This window comes from Nyctereutes procyonoides, unplaced genomic scaffold, assembly GCF_905146905.1.
Source record: "Nyctereutes procyonoides isolate TBG_1078 unplaced genomic scaffold, NYPRO_anot_genome, whole genome shotgun sequence".
Taxonomy (NCBI): domain Eukaryota; kingdom Metazoa; phylum Chordata; class Mammalia; order Carnivora; family Canidae; genus Nyctereutes; species Nyctereutes procyonoides.
Genome location: NW_026575046.1, coordinates 15634641 through 15651260, shown reverse-complemented (window position 1 = coordinate 15651260; position 16620 = coordinate 15634641). Strand labels below are relative to the sequence as shown.

The 16620-nt window shown below is 42.2% G+C and overlaps 1 protein-coding gene across 1 annotated transcript; it reads left to right on the top strand.

The window, feature by feature from the left end:
• The first annotated feature begins 151 nt into the window (after positions 1–151).
• Positions 152–16611, top strand: CAPSL (calcyphosine like). Its single transcript, XM_055325896.1, has 5 exons — positions 152–288; positions 3808–3985; positions 4270–4479; positions 9406–9509; positions 16280–16611. The coding sequence occupies exons 1-4, from the start codon at positions 152–154 to the stop codon at positions 9505–9507; spliced, it is 627 nt and encodes a 208-aa protein (XP_055181871.1). The 3' UTR covers positions 9508–9509; positions 16280–16611.
• Positions 16612–16620: the final 9 nt, after the last annotated feature.

Below are 16620 nucleotides of genomic sequence, written 5' to 3'. Positions count from 1 at the left end.
AAAAGTTGGAAATTCTGGGAGGTTTGAGGCTTTTCCCGGGAAGCAGATGAGAGAGTGTTTTCCTTCTGGGGGAGGCTGCTGTCACCCTGCTCAGCCAGAAGCAGCTGGTGAGGACCGAGCTCCACTAATGTGCTGAAAATTCTCCTCCTAGATGGCGGGGACAGCGCGCCATGATCGAGAGATGGCCATCCAGGCCAAGAAAAAGCTCACCACGGCCACCGACCCCATTGAAAGACTCCGACTGCAGTGCCTGGCCAGGGGGTCCGCAGGCATCAAAGGGCTTGGCAGGTAGGATCCCAGCCGTGGGGTGGCAGGGGGATGAAGCAGAGAGGCAGGACACAGCCAGGTGAGGCTATTACCAGCTGTGTGACCGTGAGCACGTCTTGGCCTCCTAAGTAAGCTCTCTGTTCCCTATTTGTAAAATGCAGTTTGGAGAAATTGATCTCTGAAGTCCCTTGTGACAATTTTTAGTTCTTTGTCCTAGATTCAGCAAGGCTACTGGGACAACTGGAAGTGCAGGGAGGAGCATGGCCAGGTCCTGTAGACACCCTACAGGGCGTGGAGAGAGACACTGCGGGAAGCTGTGACAATAGGACCCGGCTTGGAAGAGAGAGAAGGTTGTTCTCAGGCTGCCCTGTGTTGCTCACCTCCAGGGGGCGCTGAAGTTGCCTGTGGGATGTTCACTGCCAGTGGGGTTCTCCGGGCTTTGTAGGGCCTATCCTCCAGCCCTCTGAGGGCGTGGGAAGTCCTCAAGACCAGGACACCTAAAGAGAAAGAGATTGTTGCCCTTCAGTGGGCAGGCCCTGTGCATTCTATTTATTTATTTTTTTTTAATTTTTTTTAATTTGTATTTATTTATGATAGTCACAGAGAGAGAAAGAGAGAGAGGCAGAGACACAGGCAGAGGGAGAAGCAGGCTCCATGCACCGGGAGCCCGATGTGGGATTCGATCCCGGGTCTCCAGGATCGCGCCCTGGGCCAAAGGCAGGCGCTAAACCGCTGCGCCACCCAGGGATCCCATGTCTCTCTCTTTAAAAATATTTTATTTATTTATTTATTTATTTATTTGAGAGAGAGAGAAAGAGAGAGAGAGAGAGAGAGAGAGTGTGTGTGTGTGTATAAGCAGGGACAGGGAGAGGGACAAGCAGATGCTGAGCTGAGTGTGGAGCCTGACCTGGGGGCTCTGTCCCAGGACCCTGAGATCAGGGCCTGAACCAAAATCAGGAGTCAGACACTTAACCCACTGAGCCACCCAGGTGCCCCTGCTAGATCTGTTTGACAGATTACAGGAGAGCCTGCCGTGGGCCAGGTGCTTGTACGGTCGTGGGTGAACAAGGCTTCTCCAGGCCCCAGGCAGGACTGAGACTAGAGGAGTTCGACTCACAAAAGTGAGAATCTCTGTGGTGGTGGTGTGTGTGTCAGAAGCACAGGGCGCCACAGGAGGGGCATCCAGCCTCACGTGTGGAGGTTATAGACGCCTTCTCTTCCTGTGAGGCACTTCCTGAGCGTCGGGGATGTCACAACTGCAGTCTCAAATTCTCAGACTAAGGCCAGTGCTGTCAGAAGCCCAGGCTGTGGCCAGTGGTCACAGTCTAGTGGGAGGACTAGCCCACTTCCCTTCAATACGGTATCACCCCAACCTCCACCCTCCACGTCTTTCTTCCTGCACCCATCTCATTGACCTTGGTGTGAAGCCCGCAGGAACACTGCCCAATCTCCCACTCATTGGCATGCTCAGCTGAGTCCTTCTTACTGCCTATGCTGCCACCTCCCACACCAATCCCTGCCAGCCCTTCCCCTGGGAGCCAGCCTATTGGCTCTTTCTTGGCCTTTTGCTCCCATGTGCCCTCTGCCTCTGCCCAATTTATTGGTTTTGCTCTTCCCTCAGCCTCTCCTCAAGTCAAGTGGAAGCCGCCCCCTTCTGTTCTCCTCATGATTAGATGGGGGTTATGGTTTTTTGGGCCCCCAGAAGTAAAGCACCATTTTCATCACCTCATGTTAAGGGTGCATACTGTCAACATGACTTATCATTACTGAAGTTGACCTTGATGACCTGGCCGAGTCAGTGTTTGTCTGACTTCTCCAATGTAAAGTTACTGTTCCCCCCTCTTTCTGTATTGTACTATTTGGAAGGAAGTCTCTATGCAGAGCCACACTTTGGAGTGGGGAGGATGCTTCCCTCCTTGAGGGCAGAGAGTATGTGCATGACTTATTTGGAATACTTCTGTTAGAGTAATTTGTTTTTTCCAAATAATATTTATTTATTCATTATTTATTTATTTATTTAATCATTTATTTAAACCAATATAGATTAATAGGTATTTAGTTTATACTTTGGGTTACAATTCAGCACTATTTTGTATCTGAAATTATTGAAATTTGGGCCTTGGAAGCTCTTTCAATTGGCTCCTGTGTCCCTCTGATGTATCCCCATCAAGGTAGTTTTGTTTGCTTTGTCTGGAGCACTTCCTTACTTTCTGATATAAGATATTCCGAGCTTATCTTCCGTATTTCATGCCCCGGTCCTAGAAGCAGACATTTCTCCAAGAAGCCCCATTCCTTTTATTGAAGAATTGTGTTAGAAACCAAGACTGAGGCTCTAGACATGCTTGTTACTGGGGTGTTACTTCTAGGTTCTCTTAGCTGACAGAACAAGAAAATATATGTGTGTGCATATGTACAGATCTGTAGAGATTTTTGTATGTAATCATCTGTGTTTATATGAAGCTAAACATAAATTCATACTAATGTCTCCAACTCTAGCCCATTACCACAGGCATTAGACCATTCCAGCCTCCTCCCCTGGTGTATCTAAATTTCCAATTCAACAATGATAAACTTCGCTTCCACCATCTGCCACCTATTTACTTAATTGTTCCATTCCAGTATACCTTATAGCATAGCAGAATTGTTAACTCAAATCTCCATGGGAATGTCTTTATCAACTAGGGTCCAGTGCTTATGTGCAGTTCCTTTTGCCTTTTTTCTTCAAAGATTTTATTTATTTATTCATGAGAGACTCAGAGAGAGAGAGAGAGAGGCAGAGACACAGGCAGAGGAAGAAGCAGGCTCCATGCAAGGAGCCCAATGTGGGACTCGATCATGGGTCTCCAGGGACTCGATCATGGGTCTCCAGGATCACACCCTGGGCTGAAGGCAGTGCTAAACTGCTGAGCCACCCAGGGATCCAGGGATCCCTCCTTTTGCCTTTAATCCCTATGGACTCTACTCATTTCCACAGTTACTTAAGTCAGCATATCCCACCCCCACCTTCAGTGAGATTGTTTCAAACTTTTGTAATATAGTCAGGTTCTCTTGTCACTATCTGCATTCTTTCCTGGGATCCCCTGACCTCCTAAATAATTTTTTAAAAAATTTGTACACATTAAGGTTTACTCTTTATATATCAAATTCTAGGGGCACTAGCAAGTGCATAGGATCACGTATCCACCATTATATAATTGCACAGAATAGTTTCACTGCCCTAAACATTCTCTGTGGTCCCCCTATTGTCTTCTCCCCTTCCCCTTGTCTATTAATTGTCTCCACAGCTTTGATTTTTTCAGGATGTCATAGAATTAGGATCACATAGTACATTTCCTTTTACGAGAATGAATGCTGGGAAGAGGCTCTCCAATTTTGGGAGGAGGGTACAGAACAGAATTCAGGGCATCCGTATTTTACTTTGAAAAACCTTAAGAGTGGTTTATTTTTAAATCTTAATCCTTACACCTTGTTCTTTCTTTCTTTCTTTCTTTCTTTCTTTCTTTCTTTCTTTCTTTCTTTCTTTCGTGTATTTTTCTTTAGAATGTTTCGAATTATGGATGACAATAACAACCGAACCCTTGATTTCAAAGAATTTGTGAAAGGGCTAAATGATTATGCTGTGGTCATGGAAAAGCAAGAGGCAGAAGAACTCTTCCGGAGGTTTGATAAAGATGGAAACGGAACAATAGACTTCAACGAATTCCTTCTCACGTTAAGAGTAAGTGGCCTCATGAATCACTGTATCTGCTGAGTTTGGCTTTCACATGGTTGGGGTTGGCTATTTTGAGGTTTTGTTTTCAGAAGTTGTCAGTGCACTGTGGAGGAGATGGGAAGGAGATTGATAACAGGTTTAGGGACTTTCTGAAGTAATTGTCATGCACGTTGTTTAACGGCACGCAAACCATGTCATACAACTGAGAGGAATCAGGTATTTCGTGACGTATGATACAAAGCAATCTCCTTTGTGTTGTCTACGTATGCGTTTTTCTTCTATTTACCTAGCCTCCAATGTCTAGAGCCAGAAAAGAGGTGATTATGCAAGCTTTTAGGAAGTTAGACAAGACTGGAGATGGCGTTATAACAATTGAAGATCTTCGTGAGGTGTATAATGTGAAACACCACCCTAAGTACCAAAATGGAGAATGGACAGAGGAACAAGTATTCAGGAAATTTCTGGATAACTTTGATTCACCCTACGATAAAGATGGATTGGTAAGTAAAAGAGCTTAACTTAAGTGGAATTCCTTCTCTCAAATTTGTAATTGTAATTACGAAATAGCTCCAAAGCCTTAAAAAATACATATAACATATATTCCATATAAATAGAAGTAAAATATTTCCTGTAGAGACTGTCTGGAAAGTTGGGAGAGAAAGTGATAAGATATGTGTGTGTGCACATATATTGGTAAGGGATCCACATACAGCTAAATACCCATCATCTGGAGAATGCGGTATTTTGATTTATTGCTCCAGTTCACGGTTACCATACTTACCACACTTGGCCAGCCACATTTCGAACTAGACTACAAAACCTATTTAACTTCAAAATGAAACCATAATTTAATTTTTTTTGGAACATGATTCAAAAGGTATTTCAGGATGTGGCAGTGCTTTTCACACTCATCCTTACAACATCATTTGTCCTCACACTTTACTATGTAGGAGTGCCATTTAAGGGAGGCTTTCAGTAAAGGGAATGCCGGGTAACAGAATTTACTTTGATTTCATCTTTACTGGGCTTTGAGATCAACTTGCATTTCTAAACTACAGTGAACTTAAAAACACAAGCAACCACTCCATCCCCATTAACTGGTATCTTCAAGTTACAAACCCATAGCTTGGTAAGGTGAGGAATTATACCTCTGCAACTGTGTCCAAGCTAAGATGACAGTGCCATTTGTCTTTTTCTTTTTTCTTTTTTTTTTTAAGATTTTATTTATTTATTTGAGAGAGAGGGAGACAGAGAGCACAAGAGAGCACAAGCACGAGTGGGGGAGCAGGTGGGGAGAGGGAGAGGGAGAAGGAGAAGCAGGTTCCCCACTGAGGGGGGAGCCTGATGAGGGACTTGATCCCAGGACCCTGGGATCATGACCTGAGTCAAAGGCAGAGCCCAACTGATTGAGCCATCCAGGCACCCCTTCTGTCTCTTATCAACAACCATAAGTGGACATTTGAATTCAGCCCCAGTTCTGCTGGTAGGTGTCTTCGGAGACTCTGATGATGGGGTAGGGAGCGTTCTTCGAGGCTGACAGAGCAGCAGAACTCTGGGGAGGGTTCCTCCCAACCCCTGCCTCACACAGGAAGGAGTAGTGAGCAGGAAGAGAAGATGGCAATGATAGGAACAGGAAACAAGGCTTCCCCTTCTGAAGGGAGTTTCCCCCAACTTTTTCGATGAAACTTCATGCTGAGTCTTATTAGCACAGGGTCAGGGGACTAGGAAGGTGACCTTTCTTTCCTTCCTGCTGACATTTTCCCACTGGGGACAGAGAAATACCCTTCATTTTAGTGAAGGGATTACAGGTGGATGAAAAGAAAGGGAGGTGGGCGGTGCTTCGATTCTGTAGGGCAGCCTAATGCTTAGGGACAGAAATAACAGAATCGAACCATATGTTTTCTTCCAACATTGCTGGCTTTTGATCTCTGCAATGGCAGTGGAAAAATAGTCAACTGCCATTTCCCCAAATTAGCCCACCTCCACATGAGATCCCTGGGTGTGCTTGCCTCCTCTCTGCAGGTGGTTCCTTCTCCTCGTTGCCAGGGGAAACCTCAGCTGCCCTTTGCTCTAACCCAAGTCAAAGTGGCCGGTTGTTATGATTCAGCTGATTTAAAGTTCCCACCGCTGTCCCTTTCAACATTTATTTTAACAAGCCACCTTAAGTTCTCAAATGCTCATAAAGGTCCTTAGGGTTTTTAGCAGTTATAGTGTTTGATACCACCCGAGTATCACAGACCCTGTGCGAATACCCAGCTGACTGTTCCTGCTCATTATCTGGAGTATGTACTGCTGGCTGTACTGCAGAACTTCAGAATCTATTTGTGGGTGGAGACGGAGGATTTGCAGTTTTAGTAAAAGTGCCCTAGATAATTCTTATTCACATTCATATTTGAGATCCTTGTCCCTGAAAGATTCAGAAGTGCCTATTTTTAATCACTACATATGATACGTATAATATCATGCACAAGAATCTCATGTGACATAATTATGGATCTGGATCATTTATGGAGTACTTATCTACAGGGTATTGTGTTAAGGGACATCATGAAAAGGTTTCTGAAAAGTGATGTGTGATTCAGACTTTTGCACACTGAATCATATTTTAAATGCACATGGTAACTGTTGATGTAAACAAACTCCGCGGCAATTTTTTTTATGAAGAGAACAATTAGTTCTTAATTTATCTTTTCCAAATTGAGTTGTCTTATACATTAAGATTTCTTACAGTGAAGCATAGCTATGTTTGAAGCCAGTGCACTCATTTATGGTTAAAAATATATAGTGGATATCCAAGTAGGACAGAATTCAGAAAAAGGCAAGAAATTCAGCATACTCCCCAGCTAAGGATGGTGCTTAAATTTGTGGACTTTTAATAATGTAGGCTAAGCTCTCAAGTAGTCATAAAGGCTCCTGGGGTTTACAGCAGCCATGGATTTGGATGTAACAGATCCCATCCTAATAATCCCCACATCCTGCTCTCAGAGCAGCCTGTGCACCAGAAGCCATGTGGATGGAGGTATGAAAGCAACCAAATAATGTGTGAAGTGAACCTTCCTCATTCAAGTTCTTTTTTTTTAATATTTATCTATTTGAGAGGGAGGGAGAGAGACAGAGAGAGAGAGAGAGAGAGAGAGAGAGAGAGAGAGCATGAGCATGGGAAGGGGCACAGGCAGAGAGAGAGAAAATCTCAAGCAGACTCCTCGCCGATCAGACCTGAGCCAAAATCAAGAGTTGGGCATGTAACCAGCCATGCCTTTCTATCCCTAAACCCCACCCTAGTTGAGTGAGACTTTCACTTTTTATTTAATATATAGATTTGAAAATTTTCATTTATATATATTATTTTACAACCACAAATATATTTTAAAAATCTCTCAGAAGTAGATTAGCCTTTGAGAGAATATGGGTATTGTCTTATCTATCTCATGTAGACGTTTTTAATAATTAAAATTATTTTAAATATGCTACCGAGTGTATATAAATAATCTCAAACTTATTTTATGATTTTTTTAAAAAAATCAATCTTAAACAGAGTAAAAGGTGCTGTACTCTGTATCATGACTCAGATATTTCCATTGCTCCCACCTACAACCTTCTCATTATGTAACAAATATTCTATTAACTAGGAGTAGCATAGTCTAGAGGCTGACCAAGAGCAGGGGCGTGCACTTTCTCACTTTTTACTAAATGTCCAACAAAATAATTAAGTAGTCATAGTTATTATTACTGAAAAGGAATTTACTATGATGAGGGCAAGTGTGGGGAAATCATAGGGTTTGTGATTCAGGCGATTCTCAGTGTAAGTTGAGTCTCGGGAAATAAGCAGACACCTCATCCAAGAATAACTGATGGCCTTTTCTGAAATGGTCAAACATATTAGCTCTGATGTCTGGTTTTATGTAACCTGGCTTCCAGATGAGGTTGAATGCTGGATAACGGGGGAATGCAATGGAGGATGTGAGTAAAGAAATTGAAGAAAGGAGAACATTAGTGGTATTTTAATTTTAATAAAAACTATGCACATATTTCTTTCTACTTCTAGACCACTGGGAAGCCCAACTTACCTCTTAGTTCTGTCCAATGACTTTCTTCCCTCTGCATTTTACTATTTTGGGGTTGTGTGGGGAGTAGGTACAGGGAGAGAAATAGGGATCCTGTGACTTTTTTTCTCTGTTCACTTAAAATTGCAGCACAAAAGGCAAGTGGGTCATTCAGCTTGTGTGATTCTTAGAAGATGTAGGTAGGCACTCCGTGGAAGAGGGGTTTTGAATTATTGATGAGTTTCACTTTTTGTGATGTTTTTAATCCCTTGTGACGCTTAAGATTGAAGGCTCACTAGAGAACAATAAATTTCCTAAACAGCCATCATTATTTGCATCTGTGTCCTCCCATGTAAGCCGGGCTGTACTTTCAGTTAAATTGATTGGTCACAGAGCTCAAACAGGAAGGCTGTTCTTTCCCTGAGTCACTTAAGTATGTCAGCCAGTATGGTTGAAATGCAGTGTACATATTGCCTATACCTCTTAAAAAATTAGATTGAGGGGCGCCTGGGGAGCTCAGTTGGGTTAAGGGTCTGCCTTCAGCTCAGGTCATGATCTCCTGGTCCTGAGATGGAGCCCTGCATCAGCAACCAGCTCAGCGAGGAGTCTGTTCCCCTTCTCCTTCTGCCCCTCCCCCAGCTCATGCTCTCCCTCTCTCTCTCTCTCTTGCTCTCAAATAGATAAAGTCTTAAAAAAAATAAGATTGAGAACTGTTGTTTCTTCTTTCTAGAAGGAAAGTCATATCAAATTCTAGCCTAGATAAACACAAATCGATATTCCAAAAGACAGTTACAGGCACAGGATGGAGAGAGGACCCAGGGTGGTGTGGGGAGACATGGAGAAGGGGGGTGTCTTTTTTTTCCTTCTCACTTTCTGCCTTGAAGTGAGTAAGTTCTATCTTTGAAAAGAATGAAGCCAAAGAATATTTAACTAGAAATCTGTTTCTTTATCCACAGGACAGAATTCCACTTTCTGAAACGTTGCTTGCCCGGACTCTAGGACCTGTGGTGCTATATCTGACATGTCACAGAAAGCCCGTACTAACTACCACCAAAGAAACTTGTTTCTTATTCTGAGTTTCAGTCTCACGTTTCCGAACAGAATATGGGCTCCTGCTGTAGAGAAAGGCGAGAACCTATATCTCACTTTCCATTTAGGTTGGTCTGGAAATTTTCGAGACTTTCTACCCATCTTCCCCCACTGCTACCCCTCACGGTCATCCTCAGTGTGATTGTTTCCTCTTGTCTGAGATCTTATTCTTGATCTGTGTCACTAAAAAGCCTTGGCCAAAGTTCCCCTCCCATTTACAGGTACTGGAGATGGGCCTCTGCTGAAATGGTGGGAAGCAAAGTTTTGTTTTTGTTTCTGACTTTTTCACTGCAGGTGACCCCCGAGGAGTTTATGAACTACTATGCAGGAGTGAGCGCGTCCATTGACACGGATGTGTATTTCATTGTCATGATGAGAACTGCCTGGAAGCTCTAAATGTAGGACCTGGGGACCAGGGCCTTGGGTACAGCCACGTGGCTCCAAATGATTAAACATCAGCCCCAAACCGGGATCACACTTGATTTAATGTTCATCCCAGTGTGTCTTTTATGTCGACACATGCTGCATTTTCTAGGGCAGAAATGACACTATGTAGTTAACTGTGACTTCACTTCTGTGAAGCTTTTTCCTTAGCTCTGATAGAGAAATTAAATTAAAATAAGATTCAAAAAGATCCTAAAGCCAGGCTCTAGGGTACATACACATGTCCAATAAACATGGGTGCCCATTAATAAAAGTTTGAATATTTAATTACAATATGCACCCATGTACCCACAGGGTGCATCTTCACTTCCTTTTAGATGGCCCATTTCTAGGTAAGAGAATTCACCTGTTTTTATAACGGACTGTAAGTCGTTAAGCGCATCAGTTCCAAATTGGGGACCAGAAGAGAACCACACATTAGCCTCAATTTTTATACCTGAGTCTTGAGTTTCTCTGCCAGTGGTTTAGGGAAGCCTCAGTTTGGCGAATAGATTTAGAATGACATTTTTGGGTCAACTAAAGTTTCTGTGAGAGAGGAGGCTATTTCCTTGAGCAGTAGAGCTAGGACCATCCTAGTGGTTAAAGTTTGAGGCTGGGCTGTGCTCTCAGATTTTATGTGGGTGAGTGAGCAGACCATATCAACAAACTTTTGTCCAGTGGAATGTTCATCTCTCCACTCCCTGCCATGAGCCAATAATGTTGATATTCCCACCTGTACAAGGGGGTGAGGTATGACATAGACAAGGATCACAGGCCTACTCCAAAGAGGGTTTTCCATCTTATACTTCATGGCCCAGAGTATTCTCCTTTCAGTTCTAAGCTTTAGCTTCATATTGTCAATGTGTGAGAATCTCCCCAGGAATGGCTTCCAAGCAAAGGCAGCCACAGCTACTAGCAAATAGATATTGAAACCACCACTGCCCCTCTGTGTGTCCTGTGTCTGGGGCCAGAGGTCAAAGCAAAGGGACCAGCCTCTTGGCTATGCTGCTGGAGGTAATGACCACCTGCTTTGTTCCTCAAGGACAGTCCTTTTTGTCACCTCTGTCCCTAGCTGCAGTCATCCCCTCATTTGGAGACATGGATTGGGATAATAGTCCACTTTAAGATCCCATGTATAGAAGTGGCTCTGGGTTTATGGTCAAACTCACTTGCCGTATTTTGTACCAAAACACTTGTTTACTTTTTATCTCACAGACTTGGAAGTGGAGATCAAGATACACATTGATTTAAAATGTGTTTAAAGCAGGTGCTTCCAGATGAGAATTGTAGCAGCTTGTTTGTCGTCAAGAAGCTAATCTCCCACTTATTCTGATAATAGGCTGGACAAGTGACCTTTTTCTTGAGGATGGGAGCAACCCCAAATTATGGGAAGCTAGCTTTTCAGAAACTAATTGCACACGTATGCTTTTCCCATGACTTTATTATATAGGCATATATAAAGATGAGCAGGCCGAAAGATGCCAAGTGTTATGAAGAAATATATAGAAATGAGGTAGAAATCCAGAAATGATTATGATGGAATGTATAGGGAAAATATCCATGTTTTCTGTAATCTACACCTTTGCAGATTATGGCAAAGGAGAAGTTCTAGTTTTCTGACATGATTTCAAGCTCACTGCTCTAGATAGATCTGTGTCTTTGATTTTGGGAATGACTCATGCCTCTGCTTAACTGGGGCCATAGTGTTAGCATGTGATTCTGAACAAGGACTAGGTTGTAGCTATCAGCTTCGTCTTCCCCAATCGTACTTTTGCTTCCTGTCTAATTGGGGCACAGCTATCAGATTTCAGATAGCCTATTCCTTAGAGTGTATTTGGCCACATTTGGTTGTCTCTCTTCCATCAGGTCAGGTTCTGGGCCCACAAGCAAGGATTCCACCAAGGTTTACCCCCCCAGCCCCAGCGGGGAGTGCTCCACTCCTATTCTGAGTCTTATCTGTGATTTCTGACCTAGTCAGGACTCACTCATTAGAGAAATAAAGTCATTTAAGAAAAATCATCCACTAACAACACTTTTCTGGATGTATTTTCTGTTTATTTAACTTACACAATTTAAATATTACTCCATTTGCAATTAAAAGGTAAATACTGAGGTCAGAAGATAAAACACAATAAAATATCCTCAATCCTTAGGATTCCTACCTGGACCCCAGATAGGAAGTAAACAGACAAGCCCAAGAGAAGAGGATGAGCTTGGCAGCTTTTCACAAAACAGAAACAGTGTACGTAAAAATTCTGAGAATCAGGATTGGCCAGAGTAAGCCACCAATATCAGTACTGAATCTGGGTTCTAACTCCCCCAAAAGGCAAACGTAGGCAAGAACAGAGGTCTGCCCCTAACCAGCTTCTTCAAGGACTGGTTCCCATCCTGCCTGAATTCCATTCAGAGTGCAAGTGAGTAATCTAAGAAGCATTGGTGGTGTAGCCTGAGTCTGTACGGCTGATTTTCATAGACATTCAAACCTCGATAGGAGTTTTTCCCAGACCCAAATGGCACTCTGGAGGATGCTGCATGGCTTTTTGTGGTTTGGTGGCAGCATGGAGTAGTGCTTCATACCCTCATAGCAGCTTCTTGAGGCAGAGCTGGGTCCCCACCAGGTAAGCTACAGATTAGCTTTGTCACATTACAGTTTTAGGTTAAATATATCCCATCACCAAATATTTATGGAGTCACTGCTGTGTGTCCTGCTCTACTCTAGGCTGTGGGGACACAAGGAAGGGGTAAGGATGAATGTAAATAAAACCACTGGTTTTGAAACCCAACTAACAGCCCAACTGTTAAGAGATTGGAGAGGAGGGGAAGCCTCGGCACTGAAGCCAGGATGGTTAGGGCCCTTTCTTTGGCAATGTGTTGCAGAACCATGTGGTAAATTTAATGAACGTAGACAATCTGTCAAGACCTGCCAGGAAAATACCCCTCTATTCTTGGAGGCAGATCATTGTGTCAGCCGTTCCCTTCTCTTGGCCAGTGTGGACTGCCTTACTGAGCCGTGAGCGTACAAGTAGGTAATGATTCAACCCTCTGTAGGCAATTGACAGATGCAATTTGTTCTGCTGATGTTTAATCAAGTGGAGAGATGATATTAACCAAATATGTATTCTTGGCTGGTATGTGGGCGTCCTTCTGCTCCTTCTTCATGCAATTCTGCTAACACCCTCCGAGTGGTATACCTTTCTGGATTTATGAACAACTCTCTGGGGCAGAGAATGAAAAACCCCACCAATTCAAATTTCTCAGATCAGTCAACAAACTCGCTTTCCTGGAAATTATAGGCTGTACTTGTAAATTAAGAGTGTGTTGAAAGAAGCAGCAAAGTTGCAAATTTTAGAAATGCTTATGATTCAGGGGAAAACAAAGGAGCCGAGGATCTGATAGATGGTCATAGAATGTTATCTTCACATAACCGATCCTTTGGAAAGCCAGTGTTTCTAAGAGTGGTTCTACTCCTCCAAGTCGCGGATGTGGAAACTCCATAACCTTGATAGAGAGAGCTAGTCCTTTCCACATCATAAAAAACCCTCACTAAATGAATCCCCTAAAATTATGTCTTATAAAACAGATGACGGGTGAAATCTGTTGAAAGAAACATAAACAAATGATTGATGGGGGTTCTGAGAACACTGCTGTGTGAGAAGAGTTCTCTTGCCACCTCAGTTGGTGCGGTGAGAAGCTTGTGGTGAAGCAGCTCTTCCTCTCTGAGAATAGCATGACCTTCTTGTTTTATTTTCACACCTGCTTCGCCAAAGCCAGTATCTTCCCTCAGCAGAATAGAGTGGAAGGTGCTCTTTAGGAGTGAGACTCACCGAGAATATGAACCACCGACCAGTAGCTGAGGTTTTGATAATGGACCTTGCAACTACCAGAAAGGTATATTGTATCAGGGAAAGAAAATCTCAAAATGTACTGGCCTACTTTCTTTTGTTCTAGATTCTTCTTTCTCTTCACAAATGGAATTTATTCGTTTATGATTTCTCTGGAGTATGATACAAATTCTAACAGCCATTGAACATGGTTGACGCAATTTCTGCTTCACCAAAGTTCTTGTGAGCACCATGGGTTTCCTGTTCCCACTCTTGCTCCCAACATGGGCACAAGTGGCGCACAGCTCAGATGTGCATGGGTTGGACCCATTACGCTGCCCATGTAACTGTCATTCACCTCCAGTTTTGTTCTGCGTGAGAACCCATAAAAAATTTAAGAGCAACCCTGTGACTCAGAGCTCAAGCACCCGAAATTTTGAGGCAAGATCTGAGTATGTAGTTTGTAATCCTGTCATGAAAGACTTGAGTAACTTTTTCTTTATAAACCTTAACACTTGGCACTCAGACACTGGTATTGATTCTGGGAACATCTTGATCTTAAACTTGAAAGGTTTGAGTTGCTGGTCTCCTAGAAACACTCGGGCCACATGCAGAACTGATGCCAGTCAGTGCTCTCAGAGAGCCTTAGAACAGAAAAAGGAACCTGTAATTGAGGGAAAATGACAGATGGCAGAGTGGCTTGCTCTTGCCGGGGTGATAGTGAGCCTCAGAGTGCTTCCACCTTGATGCTATAAAGTGCAGCACAGATGCCGGGCATTACCAAATGTCAGGCATTGCCTTATGAAACCCAGATCATTCTTTTTTTGTTTCCAAGGGGACTGCAGAATAAACTCTGTTCCACAGATTTCATACTTAGGCCTAAAATCTCATTTAGCAATATCATTCAACATCCATTTATTTAAGATTATCTCTTTTTTAAGATTATCTTTGAAGCTTCACAGTAGATACAGTAAATTACCAATAATTTCAGCTCCACTAATTGAGCTCACTCAGATAGGTTTGAGTGAAAATTTATTTCTGTTTCATCTGTACTAAAAAGAATCATTGTTAAGCAAGTCTGTATAGAAAGATTATAAGAGCTGTGCCTGCTTATGTTCATGTATGTTTTACAGATACTTGGAAATATCTATTTACACATAAATGTGATTAATATGCTAGTCATAAAAAGTTCCCACATATCTGAAAACAGTCCTAGGCCAGTTGCTCGGCGGCAATACTTTACCTAACTGTGACACAAACTATTTTCTAGATAGTGAGGAGTTCCTCTAAGTAAATCCTGTCCTGATAGTATCCTTAATAGAAATTGAAGTTGAAAAGCAATGTTTTATAAATCAGAATTTCTATGACATTTATGATATTAATCTTAAAATATTTGGTTAATAAGCTGTACATGCTTATAGTGCTAAGTGCTTTCGAGCAAAAATTTGTCATAATGGCCACAGTTAGGATATGACTTCAAGGAACCAGAAACTGATAAATCTTTGACCTACAAAGTTAGAAACAGTTTAATATCTAATGCCAACTTTGTCTTTTTATCACTGCATCATACTGTGCCTTGCCATTGACATGATTCTGATTTAGTAGCATTTCTTCAATTGAAGGCTTGACACATTAACAACTCTTGTACTAAAAGAGTTCATCTAGCTTTTGTTTCTGTTTTAAAGTCTTTCCAAAACATTTTTCTTCTTAATAGCTAACATATTAGATATCATGCTTCTTTAAAAGTTTACTTCCTAGATGGTGCTTTTGGATCATTTAAAAATGTTACTTGGGTGACATTTCATTTGCAGGTGATGAAATTTCTTCTTTGAAAATGATAAGGGCCTGCTCAAATTGTACTTCCTCATGCTTTTAAGAGGACAAAATGTAACTTACCCCCCTAAAATTATTGTGACAGCCAAGAATGAGAGTTTGAAAATTTGATGTTAATATTCCTTTTTCTGCAGGGTTGGATCACTCTCATCTAGCAGGCCAAGCAAGTTCCCACAATGCCCAGCCTCTGAGTGGTACCCCTAGGACTGTGGGGAATAGGACTACTCTGTGTGGCTGGTATTAAGGATTGGGGGAGGTTAAGAGGAAGGAGAGAGAAATGGAACTTAGGGGCTGATTTCTGCTCTTTTAATTTCATTGCCCATTATAGGATGCACAGGGCCAATTATGAAACACTAACACATATCCTGACCAAATTGAGAAGTTTGTCTTTTAGCACCTCCCATATGGCTAGTGCCTTCCATCTTGCTATTGAATCCCAAGCATTGTGGATTCTGGGGTGCCCAAGGATCCTGGGAAATGCCCCATCCTCTAGTTCTATCCTTATTTATGTGATTGGTCTAAACTTTCTTTCCTTAAAGAGCTTTGTGTCTGTGCATGTATGCTATAAATTTCTCTATTGTAAAGAATTAGTGATAATCACAAGTATGATCATATGAAGTATGCTCTAGAGTAGCACTGACCCATAGAACCTCCTGGGATGGTGGAAATGCTCTACATCTGTGCTCTCCAAGATGTCAGCCACTAGCCACAGATGGCTGCTGAGCAACTGAAATATGGCTAGTGCAACTGAGAAATTCAATTTTTCATTATGTTTAATTTTAACAAATTTAAATTTAAAAAGCCATATGTGACTAGTGGCTACTGTATTGGATAGCACAGTTCTAAAAATTTTTATCTTAATGCAAAAAATGATAGCCAGTAGGCAGGTGGGTCTTTGGCAGACCTTGCAGACACCCCACCTCAGAGGAGAAAGGTGAGCCAGCTTCCCTGGTCCCCAGTTACCTGACTCTGCTTGACGGGCAAATCAGACTGCATAGAAAATATCTCAGGGAGAAGGTAAAATGCTCTATTATGTCTCACATATTTTGACACCATCTCCTTTTTTTTCCCTTGCCTTTTATCCCCCTCAGGTTTCAAAAGAAGAATTTTTGAACTATTATGCTGGTGTTAGTGCTTCTATTGACACCGATGCCTATTTCATTTTAATGATGACAAAATCCTGGAGATTATGAATTTCTGTCTATTAATTCTTTTGGAAATCGGAGACTCTCAGAGAGTGGAATGACTTTGAAAGAAGTCCGGTGCTATAGATTTTTGATAAGGTGTAAACTAAAGTTTCTGAAAGATCTAGGGTTTTAAAAGCAATAGATCTTCAGTCACCTTACTTAATGGCCTGGGACATATTAATTTGCTTAAATGCCTGAGGATATATTTTTAAATCAGAAAGAAAGGAAGAACTGAAGGAAGAAAG

Excerpts from the sequence above, each read along its gene's own strand:
- CAPSL (XM_055325896.1), top strand. The coding sequence starts at position 152 with ATGGCGGGGACAGCGCGCCATGATCGAGAGATGGCCATCCAGGCCAAG. Across the intron at positions 289-3,807 it reads GGCATCAAAGGGCTTGGCAG|AATGTTTCGAATTATGGATG; the intron begins GTAGGATCCCAG and ends ATTTTTCTTTAG. Across the intron at positions 3,986-4,269 it reads AATTCCTTCTCACGTTAAGA|CCTCCAATGTCTAGAGCCAG; the intron begins GTAAGTGGCCTC and ends CTATTTACCTAG.